The 14,090-nt window shown below is 42.3% G+C and overlaps 1 protein-coding gene across 1 annotated transcript; it reads right to left on the bottom strand.

Annotated features, from left to right (window-relative positions):
- Window positions 1-3,340: 3,340 nt before the first annotated feature.
- irx1b (iroquois homeobox 1b) lies at window positions 3,341-7,456 on the bottom strand. Its single transcript, XM_040021412.1, has 5 exons — window positions 6,763-7,456; window positions 5,788-6,030; window positions 4,571-5,354; window positions 4,287-4,347; window positions 3,341-3,702 (listed from the first exon to the last, which is right to left on the bottom strand). The coding sequence occupies exons 1-5, from the start codon at window positions 6,997-6,999 to the stop codon at window positions 3,654-3,656; spliced, it is 1,374 nt and encodes a 457-aa protein (XP_039877346.1). The 5' UTR covers window positions 7,000-7,456; the 3' UTR covers window positions 3,341-3,653.
- Between the last annotated feature and the right edge of the window lie 6,634 nt (window positions 7,457-14,090).

Here is a 14,090-nt window from a genome sequence, read left to right on the forward strand (position 1 = left end):
AATCTGCCTTATTAATGGGGATTAGAACTCACCAAAGAGCCTATATCAGAATACCAAAGCACCAATAAAGACTCTGCTCACACTGAGAGTTTGAGGAGTTGATATGACTCTAAAACTCCACACAGAGACTCTTGTGTTGTGTTGTGTTTCTTTTTATAAACTGTTGGATTCTACCAGTCGAAAAGTTTCAGGACAATTTGGACCCTAAACTCTGATGGAGTTTGCTTTGGCACAACAAAAAAAAAGAGAGAAAAAAAGAAAAACCTAATCATATTTTGGATCTGCACTGCTTTTTCCACTCCTTTCATAACGCAACATGTTTTGGACACGCCGTGTAACAGATATAAAAAGGCCATTTGATGTCATTTTCAGCCCCATCATGCTAAGCTCACTGATTTCCAACTCTGACAGAATAACATATTGTTCGAAAGAGTGAAGGGGTGCGAGCGAGAAGAGCGGCTGATATTCTCCTCAGCGGTGCTGATGGCAGTCTGTCAGAGCTGGCAGAGGAAATGAAAATGGCCTCAAGTGTCTGGCTCCCTTCCACGCCGCTCTCAGATCAATGACAACCCTCGCTGCATCATCTCTCCCTCCCTTATTTGCCTTCTTTAGACTTAAATTTGCTCTTTTCGTCCCTCGTTTGCTGACACTCTGGGTACGTGGGTGGGAAAGCAGAGGGACAGACGAGTGCCGTGCTGACTTTTGAGAAAGCGTCACAAGTCACGACGCTCCTCTTTTTCCCCCCACACCTCATATGCACGTCAGATTTACGGCGAGGTTCCAACATCGTTATGAAACCACACTCGGCAGCCTGGTAGCTTACCTTAAAAAACAGGTTTAAAAGAATGTCCTGCCTTTGTCCAGGAGTGGCAAAATTTGCCTGCCAGCATCTCTTTGAGGGAAATAAGCACTTTATAATTTTGTCCACAGGAAAGCAAAATCAGAAAAGATGTTTTTTAAGGGAGATTTTGAGTCAGCTAACGGCTAACATATTCCTTTAAGACTGTTTATGGGGAAAATGCATAAATTTGCTACATGTCAGTTTAAAAAATGAAAGGTTTAGTTTTTTTGTGTTTTTTATATACATATAAATTTGAGTGATTCTTATTGGAGGATTATGTGTGCTGTTTCATGTTGTTCTTTGTGGGGATGATTTGTCGGGAGCCAGCCCGAGAAAGCTTCTCGGCGGAGACAATAGAATAACTGAACTGGACTGGACCATTAATATAATGATAATTGTAAAAAAATTAATTATAAAAAGGACTAATGTAAAATCTCAGATTTTGATCACTTGTGCCTATATTGTTTTTTAAACGTGGATCAAATTTTTAGGATAATCTAATAAAGTTAGACGAGACAAATTGTGATGTTTGAGCACAATAGATCAAATGTAGGATTTTAGAATTATAATGTGATTATAAAGTATTTTACTTGTTTTTTTTAAGACAGTCTGACTTCGAAAAACATATATATACCATGGCGATGGGCAATTTTGGTCTTTGTTCAGATTGTGGTCCTAAAGATGAAAAAACTATAGTGCTTGTGTTTTTGAACTGGAGTTCATAATAAGTAGTATTTGATGCCTGGCTTAGGGTTACTCCTCACTGCTTTACATCTAAGTCCAGTGGAGAGTCAATTAAAAAAAAGAAAAAAAGTGTATCTTCATATATTTTATATCTCAGATAAAACCTTTCCAGTTTATCAAAATAAAATTAAAAAATGACCAAATTAGTTCTTTTCGCCTCCGATTGGATGGCTGTCAGGATGTCAGCTCTTTGCAAACAACAGTTCCAGGAGCTGCTTGGCTTTCAAAACCCGATCCCGCAGCAAAGGTTTGCGTATCGTACCTGAGAGGTGGTGCAGACACCACCGTGGGGGCAGCCGTGCTCTTACTTTCTCTGAGAGTCAGGTGGCAGCATTGAGCCAATCTCCAGATTCACAAATCTGGTGGCTCTGATTTTATTTTCCTCTCCTTCCAGAGCATGATTTACATTCAGATCACCATCTAACTGTAGTTTTGCTCGATGCCCAATCTGGACCTCATTTAGATTAATTTCCATTCCACAAAACAGTTTAACAAAGAAATCAAAGTTAATGCACAAGCTGCTGTCCTGTTATCAACTGTTGATGTTAAGCTACTGGATGGCAGAAAGCAGCTATCTAACATATTGCCATATATAGATTTTTCCACCTTTGAATATATGTAATTTTTTAAAACCAAATTTACTCCCAAATTTGTACTTTTATAGACTTCAGCAGTACTTCACTGCTTAAACTTCATCATACACTTTACAGGCCACATTTTAACAGCACCTCGCTAAGGCCACTTCCCTTCTTCCATCTAACTAGTAAGTGTTAATAATTTTAAATACCAGACTTTCAAAGACTTGTAGCAAAGATTTCAACAAACACGTCAATCTAAATTTTATCTGCACGTAAACCTGGAGCTGTCTGGGCCCCTTGAGAGGCCCCAAACTGTGCCGCTAAACCAAGCATTGGACCACAGCTTTGAAAACAGTCGCCGTTAGCAGCTCTCAGACCCCCAACCATCTTCTCCCTCTCTCTCTTTTTCTCTCTATGCACCCCCCTGTCTTTGGGCCTGTGAACGTCAAGGATGCCACAAAGTGACACACAAGCCCACCACCACCGCCCCAACCCCTTCTCTCGCCTCCCCCGTGAGCTGCTGCCCCCATACTGGCTTGCTGGCCTTTCCTCTCCGTCTGATCCATATTTCAGAGGCAGCAGTGGTGGCACCGAGGGGTATAATCCAACATTAAAGCGAGGAGGCCTGGGCTGAAAGCACAAGCGCGGGTTCACAAGGTCCTGGAAATCTTCAATTTTCAATTTCCGCAGCGTTTGCAGTGGCTTCCAAGGCGCGGGCATAAGTCTTCGAGCTTTGTTGGCGAGAGTGCAGGTTTCAATAAAACTGACTTTCCTGGTAGTTTAAAAAATAAAGGAGCTGACACTGCATGGTTCGTGCGAAACAAACTAGACACAGGGACGACGAGGTCAGCTGGAGATTAACTGCAATACTTGTATTATATGTATATTAATATAGATATATAATTACCCTTAAAATACCAAATCCACTTGAGCTCTTGAAGGAGAATTTCTCTGCATACATTAATTGCACTCTCTGTATTGTACTGGTTACTAATTGTAAATTTATGTTATAAAAATCCTAAATTCAGGCGCTAAACAAATAATAACAATACTAATAATAATGTGTGCTTAGTTTAGGAAGTTTACAGTGCTTCTTAATCTGCATTCTGCCCTTGTTTCTTTGGCTGGAAATTGGTCCTCTCTTATTAAATACAGGTGGTGGGATTTTCTTCAGTAATAAAGCGCTATAATGACATTTATTTAGTTCCCAAAAAATATATTCTTTAAAGACAAATTCATATCCTGTATTTACAATTTTTTTCCAAGGTTTCCATTCACAACAGAGGAACAGAGGGGGGACATAAGAGGACATAAAAGAGAAATACAAGTGATTCAGAGACTAAAAAAAAACAAACAAACAAAAAACGCGAACATCTCTTTTTCATGTGGAAGCTAAACAGTAATACTACAACAGGCCTCCCAGTCCAAAAAATATCCTTCGTTAAACTGTTCTCCATTAAATAAAATTATTCCTCTTTTTCTTTCTCTTCTCATATTGTTGTTGTCAGAACTCGCTGTGCTGCTGTCCCGTGGTGAGGTCTGAGGAAAGAGAAGAAGAGGAAACTATTGCTCAGAGGTGAATAAAGTCTAGACATTATAATTATATTATCTGAAACAAATTTGGCAATTTTACTCTTAAAAAGAAATCCTTCGTTTAAACTAACGAAGCAACTTTTTTTTAACACTTCGAGTTTGTTTCCTTCAAACGGTGTTAAGCTGTATTTATGCAAATTAAAAACCCCACTATAGGTAAATTGTTTTATGTCTTTTCACGCTCTGCTTCATTCATGATGTTGCCATCAGGGCTTTCTTTGACATACATTAGCTTCATTCACGGGGGGGTGGGCGTGAATAAATAGCGGCAGATTATTTAAATGACATAGGTGGCGATAGCTCATTGTTGGAGGATGGGGGGCAGGCTGGGAGGGGAGAGAGGGAGGGAGAGGCGCAGAATATATCAGACTCCTGCCTGACGAGGCGTTAAAGTGGGGACTCAATCGTATGATTTATGTGCCGAGTTCTGCCTCCCCGACCAGTCAGGTGTAACAGTGTTTACCTCTTGCTGTAAGGTTCATTTAATCGAGGCTGATGGTGTTATAATGCCAAAATTGATTTGAAATCACCTGTCAGTGATCATCTGAAAGGGGGACTTCAGGGAATCGGGCCTGTGGTCGCTCTCTTCATCTGCGGAAGGAAAGAAAACAAACGAGTGACAAGGTGTTCGTGAAATTACCTTTGAAAATAAAGTGAAACTGCCCTGCAGGAAGGAGAGCTGCTGTTGTCGCCATTTGAGTGATTCAACGGAACAAGTCCTATGAATAATAATAATAATAATAATAATAATAATAATAATAATTAGAAGAAGAAGAAGAAGAAGAAGAAGAAGAAGAAGAAATCAGGCCCATACCATCTCTTTTTGGACTGAAGCTCCCTGATGACTCTACATCGCTGTCGTCTTCCGTACCCGACGTTCCCGTGCCGACCGCTGCCGGTCGTGCGTCACGACGCGCAGCCGGCACTGCGCCGTGGACGGGCAGGTGTCCGGCCGGCGCCCCTGCCAGGAGCGACCTCATGTTCAAAAGAGAGTTGGCATTCAGAAAAGCTGCATTGGCCCAGTTGTGCAGCTTGCCAATCTGGCACGTATATATTCCGTGACCCGGGAGTAAGGCCGGGTGTCCGGTGGAGGCCAAAGCCGCGTGGTGCGCAAGGGCCGCGGGTGGAGATTTGTGAGAGCTGTCGGGCGCCGTGGCGGTCTCAGCCAGAGACCAGATTTTAGGTTTGCTCTGTGCTGGTCTCTGGCACTCCTGCCTGCCGGGCGAATGATCCGCGGGAAGCTTGACACTGGGCGATTTACCGAGAGAAACACCCGCCTCTGCTCCTCTCAGGGTCTCCGCAGAAAGCGTCCTGCTGCTCTCCAAACTCTTCGACTCCGAGGCCTGCTCGGCGGCGGACAGGCCCGCCTCGGCCTCCCCCCTCGCGGAGCCTTCGCGCTGCTCCTCGGGTCTCTCGATATCGACGGTTTCCAAATCTATCTCCTCCTCTTCATCTTCGTCGTCGCTGCCGTTCTTGCCGTGCTCGTCCTCGTTGTCGCTGCTGAAGATGCGGCCGTCCCGGTCCTCAGCGCTGCGGCCCCAGGTGACCTTGTTCTCCTTCTTCAGGCGTCTGCGGGCGTTCGCGAACCACGTCGACACCTGTAAAAGAAAAGCGCGTTTTTAAGCATTATTACTCAGATGCTGTGGTTTGAAATCTGTAGATGGGGAATTATAAAACATTTAAAAAGACATCTGATTTTATTTATTATTCCTGAGCTCAGATTTAAAAAAACAAAACAAAAAAAAAAAACAAAAAAAAACTGAACTGAGGTTTTTTTTTTTTTTTTTTTTTTTTTCTGCAGGTGTATTAAAAACAGTCATATGTGGGCCAACTGAGTTCTCATAACAAATAGCAGTGCTGTTGAAGGACATTAAAATGAAGAATAAAACCTTTAAAATAATGATTAGGGATTTATTTTAAGTGGGCCTGGAGGCTGATGCCCACCAAATTGTGCTTTTAAGGTGCCAGAAAGACCACTGAACTGAAACATTTTATACAAATTGAGCTCCGAAAACATATCACGCTGCCCACCTGTGTGAGTGTCATTCTCGTAATGATAGCAAGCATGATCTTCTCTCCTTTGGTGGGGTAAGGGTTCTTCTGGTGTTCCTGCAGCCAGGCCTTCAGGGTGCTGGTGGTCTCCCTTGTGGCCGTTTTGGCCCTTGACGGGTCTCCGTACGGGTACTGGCCGTAGGGGTAGAAGCCTTGGGCGGTGTGAACAGGTAGAGAAGCTGGGTGGGACCCCGGGCTGTCCTTCAGCTCATACTGTGAGCCCTGGAATGTTGTTGGGAGAAAAAAAAAAAAAAAAAAAAAAAAAAAAAAAAATGGGGGCAACTTGTTGAGCAACTCCAAAGATATTTGCGCCTCAAGTTCAGAAAATTTGTAAACAGGAAAATACAAATGGAAATTTGGAGCAAAAACGTTTTGCTTGACAAAACAAAACAAAAAACTTACAAGTTTGAAAAAAAATCAGTAATCAGACACAGATCACAACAAATATCCCTCATTTTTAGGTCGCTTGCAAATTTCTATGATCTAGGCCTACCATATTATTTTGTTTTGATTTTTATTTAATTCAATATTGATAAATGCCTTTATGCTAAAACGTGCAGCCTGCCACAGTAGACAGGTCCACATTTGTAGAAAAAAAAAAAGCAAAAAACAAACAAAAAACAACAACATTATGTTCAAGCTTTCAAAAACCATGACCTCAAATTAAATTTGAAACTGAAGTTTAGTGTCACGCTACCAGAGATCGTTCATTTGTGTTATGTGGCTATTCAGTTCTTTGCAATTCACCCAAGTATTTATAGCTCCAACACACAGACAATTAAATATTAATAATTAATTTATCTCAATAAAATTCACAAAAATTTCTCTTAAAAAAACAAATAAAAAAAGCGAACAACCCGCCATTTAAATGGTTCAAGTTGTATTTACGCATTACAGTGAAAAGCTCAGCCTCACTATTTTCTTATGAACACCTGAACGTGTATCATCTCTCACCATCTGGGATATGAGGGCGAGGTCTGTGGCTCCGCTGTACGGCAGAAAGGCACTGTAGTTATGAGCCGCCCATGGGCTTCCGTACATCCCCAGCATGGAGCCGACAGCCGCGGCGGTCGCTGATGAGCTCACGCCGCCCTCGGTGGTTCCTTCCCGGGCAGAGCCCGGCCGCTCGCCTCCGTACACCTCATGGGAGGCGCTGAGGAACTGGGGATACCCCAGCTGAGGCAAAGACATGTCCGGAGTACGCGTGCAGTAAATCTCTCCCAAAGTCACAAGAGCGAAAAAAAAAGAAAAGAAAGAAGGAATCCCCAAAAAAGAACAGAAAAACGGGACAGTTAAAAAACAAAACAAATCAGGATGACCCCCACTTAAAAAAGAAGAAACTGTCAGCCTTCCCTTCCACCGAGTTGTGTCTCAGGAGCAGTTTGGCACTTTCGAGTGCGGAGTTGATGCGTATGTCTGGCCGCAGGAGCTTCTGGATGTGGAGCTGAGTGACTGATTGGCAGCCTACTTAAGCACCAAGCTCCTCCTATGCCCGGGGCAGGCGATTAGTGCATTGGTTAGCCCAGGTCGTCTGCGTGTGTGTGCGTGTGTATTGATGTGTGTGATTTAATTTCGACAGTCTTCACTGTGTCTACCGAAAAGGTAACCTGTGTGTGTGCGCGCATGTGTGCGCAGTGTATGTGTGTCTTGCGCAATGAATTCATTAATTACTACTACTACAATAATAATAATAATGATAATAATAATAATAATAATAATAATAATAATAATAATTATAATAATAATCTCTCCGTATTTTGGTGTCATTTTTCGGTGCTTTGACTGCTGACTCGTGGGGTATGCCCGGACATTCCTGGTCCAGCAGATGGGCCGGGAAGCATTGATATGGTCGGACAGATCCACGAGGAATGTCCGTGATTATCGGCGGAAGTCAGTGGAGCTTATTTTTTCAGAGCTGTGGAGATAAAGGAGAGTGGAGGTAATGACAGAGATCGAAGATGATAGGAGATGGCAGCGATACGGAGCGCACGGGAGCTGTGGAGTGGAAAATGACAGATGTTTGCTGAGAAGAATAGACTACTGTAGGCCCTTGGTATCAGTTGCAGATGTCGCAGAAATGTTAAAGCACCACCACTTTTCATCTCATACCTCAAATTGCTATTTAAGGTATGAGATGAAAAGTGGTGGTGGGTTTTTTTTGGTTTTTTTTTGAGGGGGGGGGGGGGACCATTTTTATGTGGGAGAAAGTGTAAAAATGGACCCTCACGTGTGGGAGGAGGCAGGCTGATGTGTCCTCATTGACAGGCTTAACCATCAAAACACACAGCAACTGTGCTTCTTTGAACACACACACCTCCTTTCACACACTGTGTCACACACTCTATCACACACACGCACACTTGGGCAGTGCTAATGAGGTTGAGCACCCTGCACCCTGCTCTGTGGCCCTGTGGCCCTCCTGGGTCCCCTCAGAGGTTAGCGCTGTAATTACTCCATCCCTATAAATACAGATTCATCATTTCACACTCTGAGCTCCTGATGAGCTTGGCTGAGCCAAGAGAGAGAGAGAGAGAGGAGAGAGAGAAGAGAGAGGAAGGGGAGGGAGAGGGGGAGGGAAGAGGGGTCTAATGATTTAATTACAGTGCTTAAAGCCCACTCTGGCTAAGTGATGGTCCTCTCTGTCTCTTTCTCTGCTCTCTTCCCTCCTCAGCGCTGGCACCTAGAGGGCTTTACTCATGAATCTCAAAGCTGTTTTTCCTAAACACATATTATGACGAGCCCCGCCGCCGCCACTGCTGCCGCTGCATATGTGTGTGTGAGAAACAGAGAGCGGGAGAGGGAGAGAGGATGCTTAATCTCCATGGCATTTTAAATGGCATTCATGGAGAGCGCCTCTATCCTCATTGCCAAGGTAAATGGAGCCAGGGGACTCTCCATTTCAGCTCGATAAAAGAGCAACGTTAAAGACCCTCACCATCTACCCCTCAGCCCCCCACCCCCTCTCTCTTCCCCCCTCTCTCTCTCTCTCTCTCTCAGTCTTTGCCTCTCTCTCCCTCCCTTCCTCACTTAAAATTAATGTTTTTCTCATGACAGGGGAGGGAAACGAGACATATCCACCATCTAATAGGATAATATAGCCCCATTCACCACCACCATCACCCCTCCCTCCCTTCTCTCCCTCTTTCTCTCTCTCTCTCTCTCTCTCCCTCTCTGCCTTTGTAGCTGCCTGATTTCCATAGTGTCTCTGTGGAGAGGCAGTTAATGAATTCCTCTGAGCTGGAGAAAGGGGGAGAATGGTTTGGCGGTTTAGAGAGAGAGAGAGCGAGAGAGAAAGAGGGAGGGATAGGGGGAGGAAGGCTTTGAGCTATGCCATTCAACTTCACAGCCTCGGCCTGCTTGTGCATTCACCCCGTGCGTTTGTGTGCGCCGTGCATGTGCGTGTGTGTGTGTCTTTTAACATGAACCTGCTAAGACTACCAAATATTTAGACTGGCCTCAGACCTCTTTTTATGGCGACGGTGGATTGAGGGATCTCAGGAGGCAGCTTGACTCTATTTGAATCCCATTCCCTGCTATTAGCTCGGCCCAGACAAAGGAATAACTTACCGCAGGAAACAGACGAATAAAGTCCCCACAATCCACTCGCACTGGCCATTTCCTCTTGGGTAATTTGCAGCGGGGAAAATGAAGAAGCCTCCAAACATCACAAAGCTGTTTTTTTTCTGTGTGTTTGCTAACAGTTCAACAAAGGAGAGGTGGCAACAGTGATGCAAAAATGTTTGAATTATTAACTTGTTTGGTATTCGTAGATACTGTTTGACCTCAGATTTGCTGTTCACACAGTCCTACATTTGCAACAGTGACAGAAAATTAAAGGAAAATAATCTACAAAAGTCATCGGTCTACAGTGTGGGGGAGCAGCAAAAACAAATGGACACACACTGAGTGTAATATCAGTGATTGCACTGCAGTATTTTACACTCTGAGGATCTTTGGCAGTGGCACAAAGTTGACTTTTCATGCACTTTTGCAACTTCAATTTTTACTTTATTTTTTTAAATGCTTTTTTAAACACATTTCTATAATATAATGACGAACAATCATGAGGATTTCACACTTTTCAAACACCATTATTGGCCAATTAGTCAATTTGGCAGCGAAATTGATGCCATGACTGTATGCTGTCATTACTGATGTTTGATGGTTAGTAACTTTGGCTGAAGATCTACCAAAACAGGAGAAAGTCCAAATTTCTCTTTATGTGTGTCTTAAATTAGTACTTTAAACCTGTACATATCGGTATTATGATACAAAATCCACATGTCACCATTTTATTTGGAGCAAAATGTCCTACAGTGGAATAAACTAGTAGTAAAATTATATTTACAGTATGTTTCAGCTAAAAACTCCACAGTGTTATTCTCTGCCTTTTATAAAATCTGTATGTAAAAGTAAGTCGTCACTTCCTGGTGTCAAACCTGCCCATATGGAAAAGAAATAGTAAAAACATATATGATTTACTCATGAAAGTGGCCACTTTCATGAGTAAATCATATATAAATCATATAAGGCTTACATGATTTACTCATGAAAGTGGCCAGTTTCTCATTACTTTCATATATTTTTTTAGTAAGTATACAAAACATACAAGTTTCATTATATAATTTTTCAAGGGATCTTATATGTGTTTTCACTCTTGTATGCTTTTCATACAAGTTTCATACAAGACAGATAAAAACTTTATAAGATTTATATATATCTTTTCCATATGGGTGGATCTGCATTCAGCCCCCTGCTTGCCTGGATCTGGTAAGCATGGGGCGACTCCTCGGCTTACAAACAGCGGTTCAGTTGAATAGAGGTCTATGGTGAAATGCCAGTTGAGCTCCCTTGCTCTATGACCTCATTAAATACATTTCTGATGGATTTATGGTCTCATTTGCTAGTTTTAAATCTTTCCAAATAAAACTCCACAAGAGTAAACACAGATGAAATCAGAAATCCTGACTTTCCAGTTAGAATTTTAAACTGGAATGTCCCCTCAAATCAGATTTCCAACTCAGAAAGTTCGAGAGGCCCCAATAACCTCTGATTTCTCAATCCATGTTGCAGACAGTGTGCACAAAAAGCAGCAAAACTATAGAATTTGTCATCTGTAGTATCACTGTTGTGTATTTGTAACATGCTAAAAAAGCCACACACAAGAACACTGGCCAGCATGTCTGCAGGAACACGCGGTAGTGATGTTTTTTGTATTGCTAGCATTGCAGGAATAATGACAATACTTTGTTGAGTACCCAAACAAATCATGTTTTTCTTTGATTTTCCAACTACCAGTACTAGAACACAGCCAGCTCTGGACTGGCGTCAGTCCTGTCGCTGACACCTGACTTCCAGTGGAGGTGGAGCACAACGTAATCCTGTGACTGGCAAGTTGCTAGTCAGCTTGAAGATTTAGCTTGATGCTTCAAGACTTGAATTAACTAACCTGTATGTCATAATCCAGAGGCTAATTCCATCTTTTATAAGATAAATACACAAATTATAGATGTGTGACCAGAAATGGATGATTTATAAATATATAAGATCACAGTTTGAAGCTCACAGTATGGGGCGTGTTTATAGGCTGGTAAGATGTTCATATAGTAACTACTTACATAATACTTGATTGTATTATGTAAGTAGTTACTATATTACTCATACATATTACACTGTATTTAATCTCAAACCCACATAGTTAATGGCAAAGATATGTTAATACCAAGAATATTCCAGTACACGCAAGTTCTCCATAATCTACACAGAAAGTCAATAAAGATCTTATTGGTTTGTATGCTAAAGTTAGCCGCTGGTGAGCTTACATTGAAAACTTGCCTGGTTTGGTACAAAAGCTTTAGATTAGCAAGTTTTATAAGAAAATTTTCACAACAAATAAATTCCACTATGAATTACTAAGTGACAATTTTTTTTACTTGTACATAATATTGTACAGTGTTAGATAGAAAGCACTTAAGCACAGAGAAAACAGTTTGCATGAATGCTATATAAGAACCAGTCCATACGTCTGTTCACAGCTACAGAACACTGGTTTTTACTAACACTGGAACAACCAGCCTGTTCACAGCTAAACCTTTACAGTGTAGTTGACAATGTAAACACTGAAAAACCACAAACTGCACAGGCACAAGTATCAAAGTCTAAACACAACACAACTGGAATAATAACCCCAACAGAATTAATGATTTAAGGTTAAGCATTAACCATCCACTTGGCAACAGTGGGAAGGAAAAACTCCCTTTTAACAGGAAGAAACCCCTGGCAGAATCAGGCCCAGGGAGGCGTGTTTACAAAAATACAATTAAAAAATCAGTGGAACTTCACTTTTATCATTTTTACTTTTGGTAAATGGCCTGTATTTATATAGCGCTTTACTAGTCCCTAAGGACCCCAAAGCACTTTACACATCCAGTCATCCACCCACACATTCACACACTGGCTACATTGTAGCCACAGCCACCCTGGGGCGCACTGACAGAGGCGAGGCTGCCGGACACTGGCGCCACCGGGCCCTCTGACCACCACCAGTAGGCAACGGGTGAAGTGTGTTGCCCAAGGACACAACGACCGAGACTGTCCAAGCCGGGGCTCGAACCGGCAACCTTCCGATTACAAGGCGAATTCCCAACTCTTGAGCCACGATCGCCCCTTTTGCTGTTTCGTTGCAAAATGAAAAAAAGAAAGAAAAAAAAGCACTACATGAAAGATAACCCATTCACCATTCGTGCAAAATGTAAATAAGAAACCTCTTTCTAGTGTTATCTTCTTTCAGTTCAATTCAATTCAATTTTATTTATATAGCGCTAAATCACAACAACAGTCGCCTCAAGGCGCTAGGCAAGGCTTTCAAGTAGATTTATTCCTTGAAGAAATGAGGAAGGATAGACTCTCCAATCACATTTAAGCAAAAAATGACACAACGAGGGATGATATGCTTTGGAAATAAATAAAAATCATGTTTTTCTTTTTTTCATCTGATTGCATTTCTTCATTCGGCTTGCTAGTTTGGCTAATTAGTTAATCTTTTGCTGACTTCATAATCAGTTTTCAGGATGTCGGAGACTGCAGAGAATGAAGAGGGAAGGACAAGCTGCAGGTAGATAAAGAAAAACCTGTCCTCACCTACTTGACAGCAAAGATAAGCAGTGATAGATTCAGCTCTGACCTGATGTTAAAACAGATGGATCACTCTGATGCATAACAGATAAGCCTGCCAGCCTCGGGTAATACATCCAGCAGTCAAATGATCCCTCACACTGAGCTCGTACTTATTTTTTTACTCTGTAACACTTTCCCCCCCTCATAGCGGTGATATTTGACATACAGCACAGGAGATGTCATTTCTTAATGGCTTATATCACCTATTATATCAGTGGCAGTTTGACCTGACAGCAGCTCGCCTGGTGATTGAACATTTCGACCCACAGGGGAAAGCCACGACAAAAAGCCTATCATTAGCAATTAACGGGCGAGCCGGCGTTTGTTTGTTAACAGCTCCTTTAGAAGTCCAATGGGGCTCATTTACAGTGGATGGCACTGATAACAAACCCTGACCTAGAGAGAGCCGGGGTCACTTTGAATCCGTCAAAACTGTTGTCTGCTTGGGAAACTCAAACCTTGTTGTCTTTTTATTCACTGAGAGCTGCCGTTAAAAACTGTTCCATCATTCCCTATAGAGAGTGCGATAAAAACAAGCCATGTTCAACAAGATTGCTGACTGAAAAAAAAGGTGAATTCCCTCCTCCTCCTCTTTACAGAAAGACTTAGCGGGGGGCTTTTCTCATGGCCGGGGATCTGATTGTTTTCTAAACGGATTATTAACTCTTTTGTTACAGTAGGGGTCACTTTAATGCTTCTTAGGGCCCATTAGCATTGCTTTAAAGCGTGCGCGCGCACACACACACACACACACACACACACACACACACACACACACACACACACACACACACACACACACACACACACACACACACACAGATTGCTGTGTTCTAGGATTTGGCGTTTCTTGTCTTTGTTGTTCACGGTGGGAGAGGAATGATACCGTTATAATGCTGTTAAAGACAATACCTCAACTTAAAAGGGGGAGTTTGAGGGAAGGGATGTGTATGTGTGTGGGTTATGATGAAAAGGTGCCCTTAGGAAGACAAGTGAGCTTAATGCAATAGTGCTGACTTCAATGGATACCTCAAAGAGAAGTGGCATTACACAGTCTTCTCTGCTGAAAATCCCCTACAAGTCCTTGAGTGAAAGAAGGATCAGCC

Source organism: Simochromis diagramma, unplaced genomic scaffold (genome assembly GCF_900408965.1).
Source record: "Simochromis diagramma unplaced genomic scaffold, fSimDia1.1 OVJJ01000753.1, whole genome shotgun sequence".
In the NCBI taxonomy this organism is placed as follows: Eukaryota; Metazoa; Chordata; class Actinopteri; order Cichliformes; family Cichlidae; genus Simochromis; species Simochromis diagramma.

What these genes read in the sequence shown, in the direction of transcription:
- irx1b (XM_040021412.1), bottom strand. Translation starts at nt 6,999, where the DNA reads ATGTCTTTGCCTCAGCTGGGGTATCCCCAGTTCCTCAGCGCCTCCCAT. An exon ending in TCGCCCTCATATCCCAGATG is followed by an intron (nt 6,031 to 6,762) that starts GTGAGAGATGAT and finishes ACAACATTCCAG; the next exon opens with GGCTCACAGTATGAGCTGAA. An exon ending in TTTCAGATGATCACTGACAG is followed by an intron (nt 3,703 to 4,286) that starts GTGATTTCAAAT and finishes CTCTTTCCTCAG; the next exon opens with ACCTCACCACGGGACAGCAG.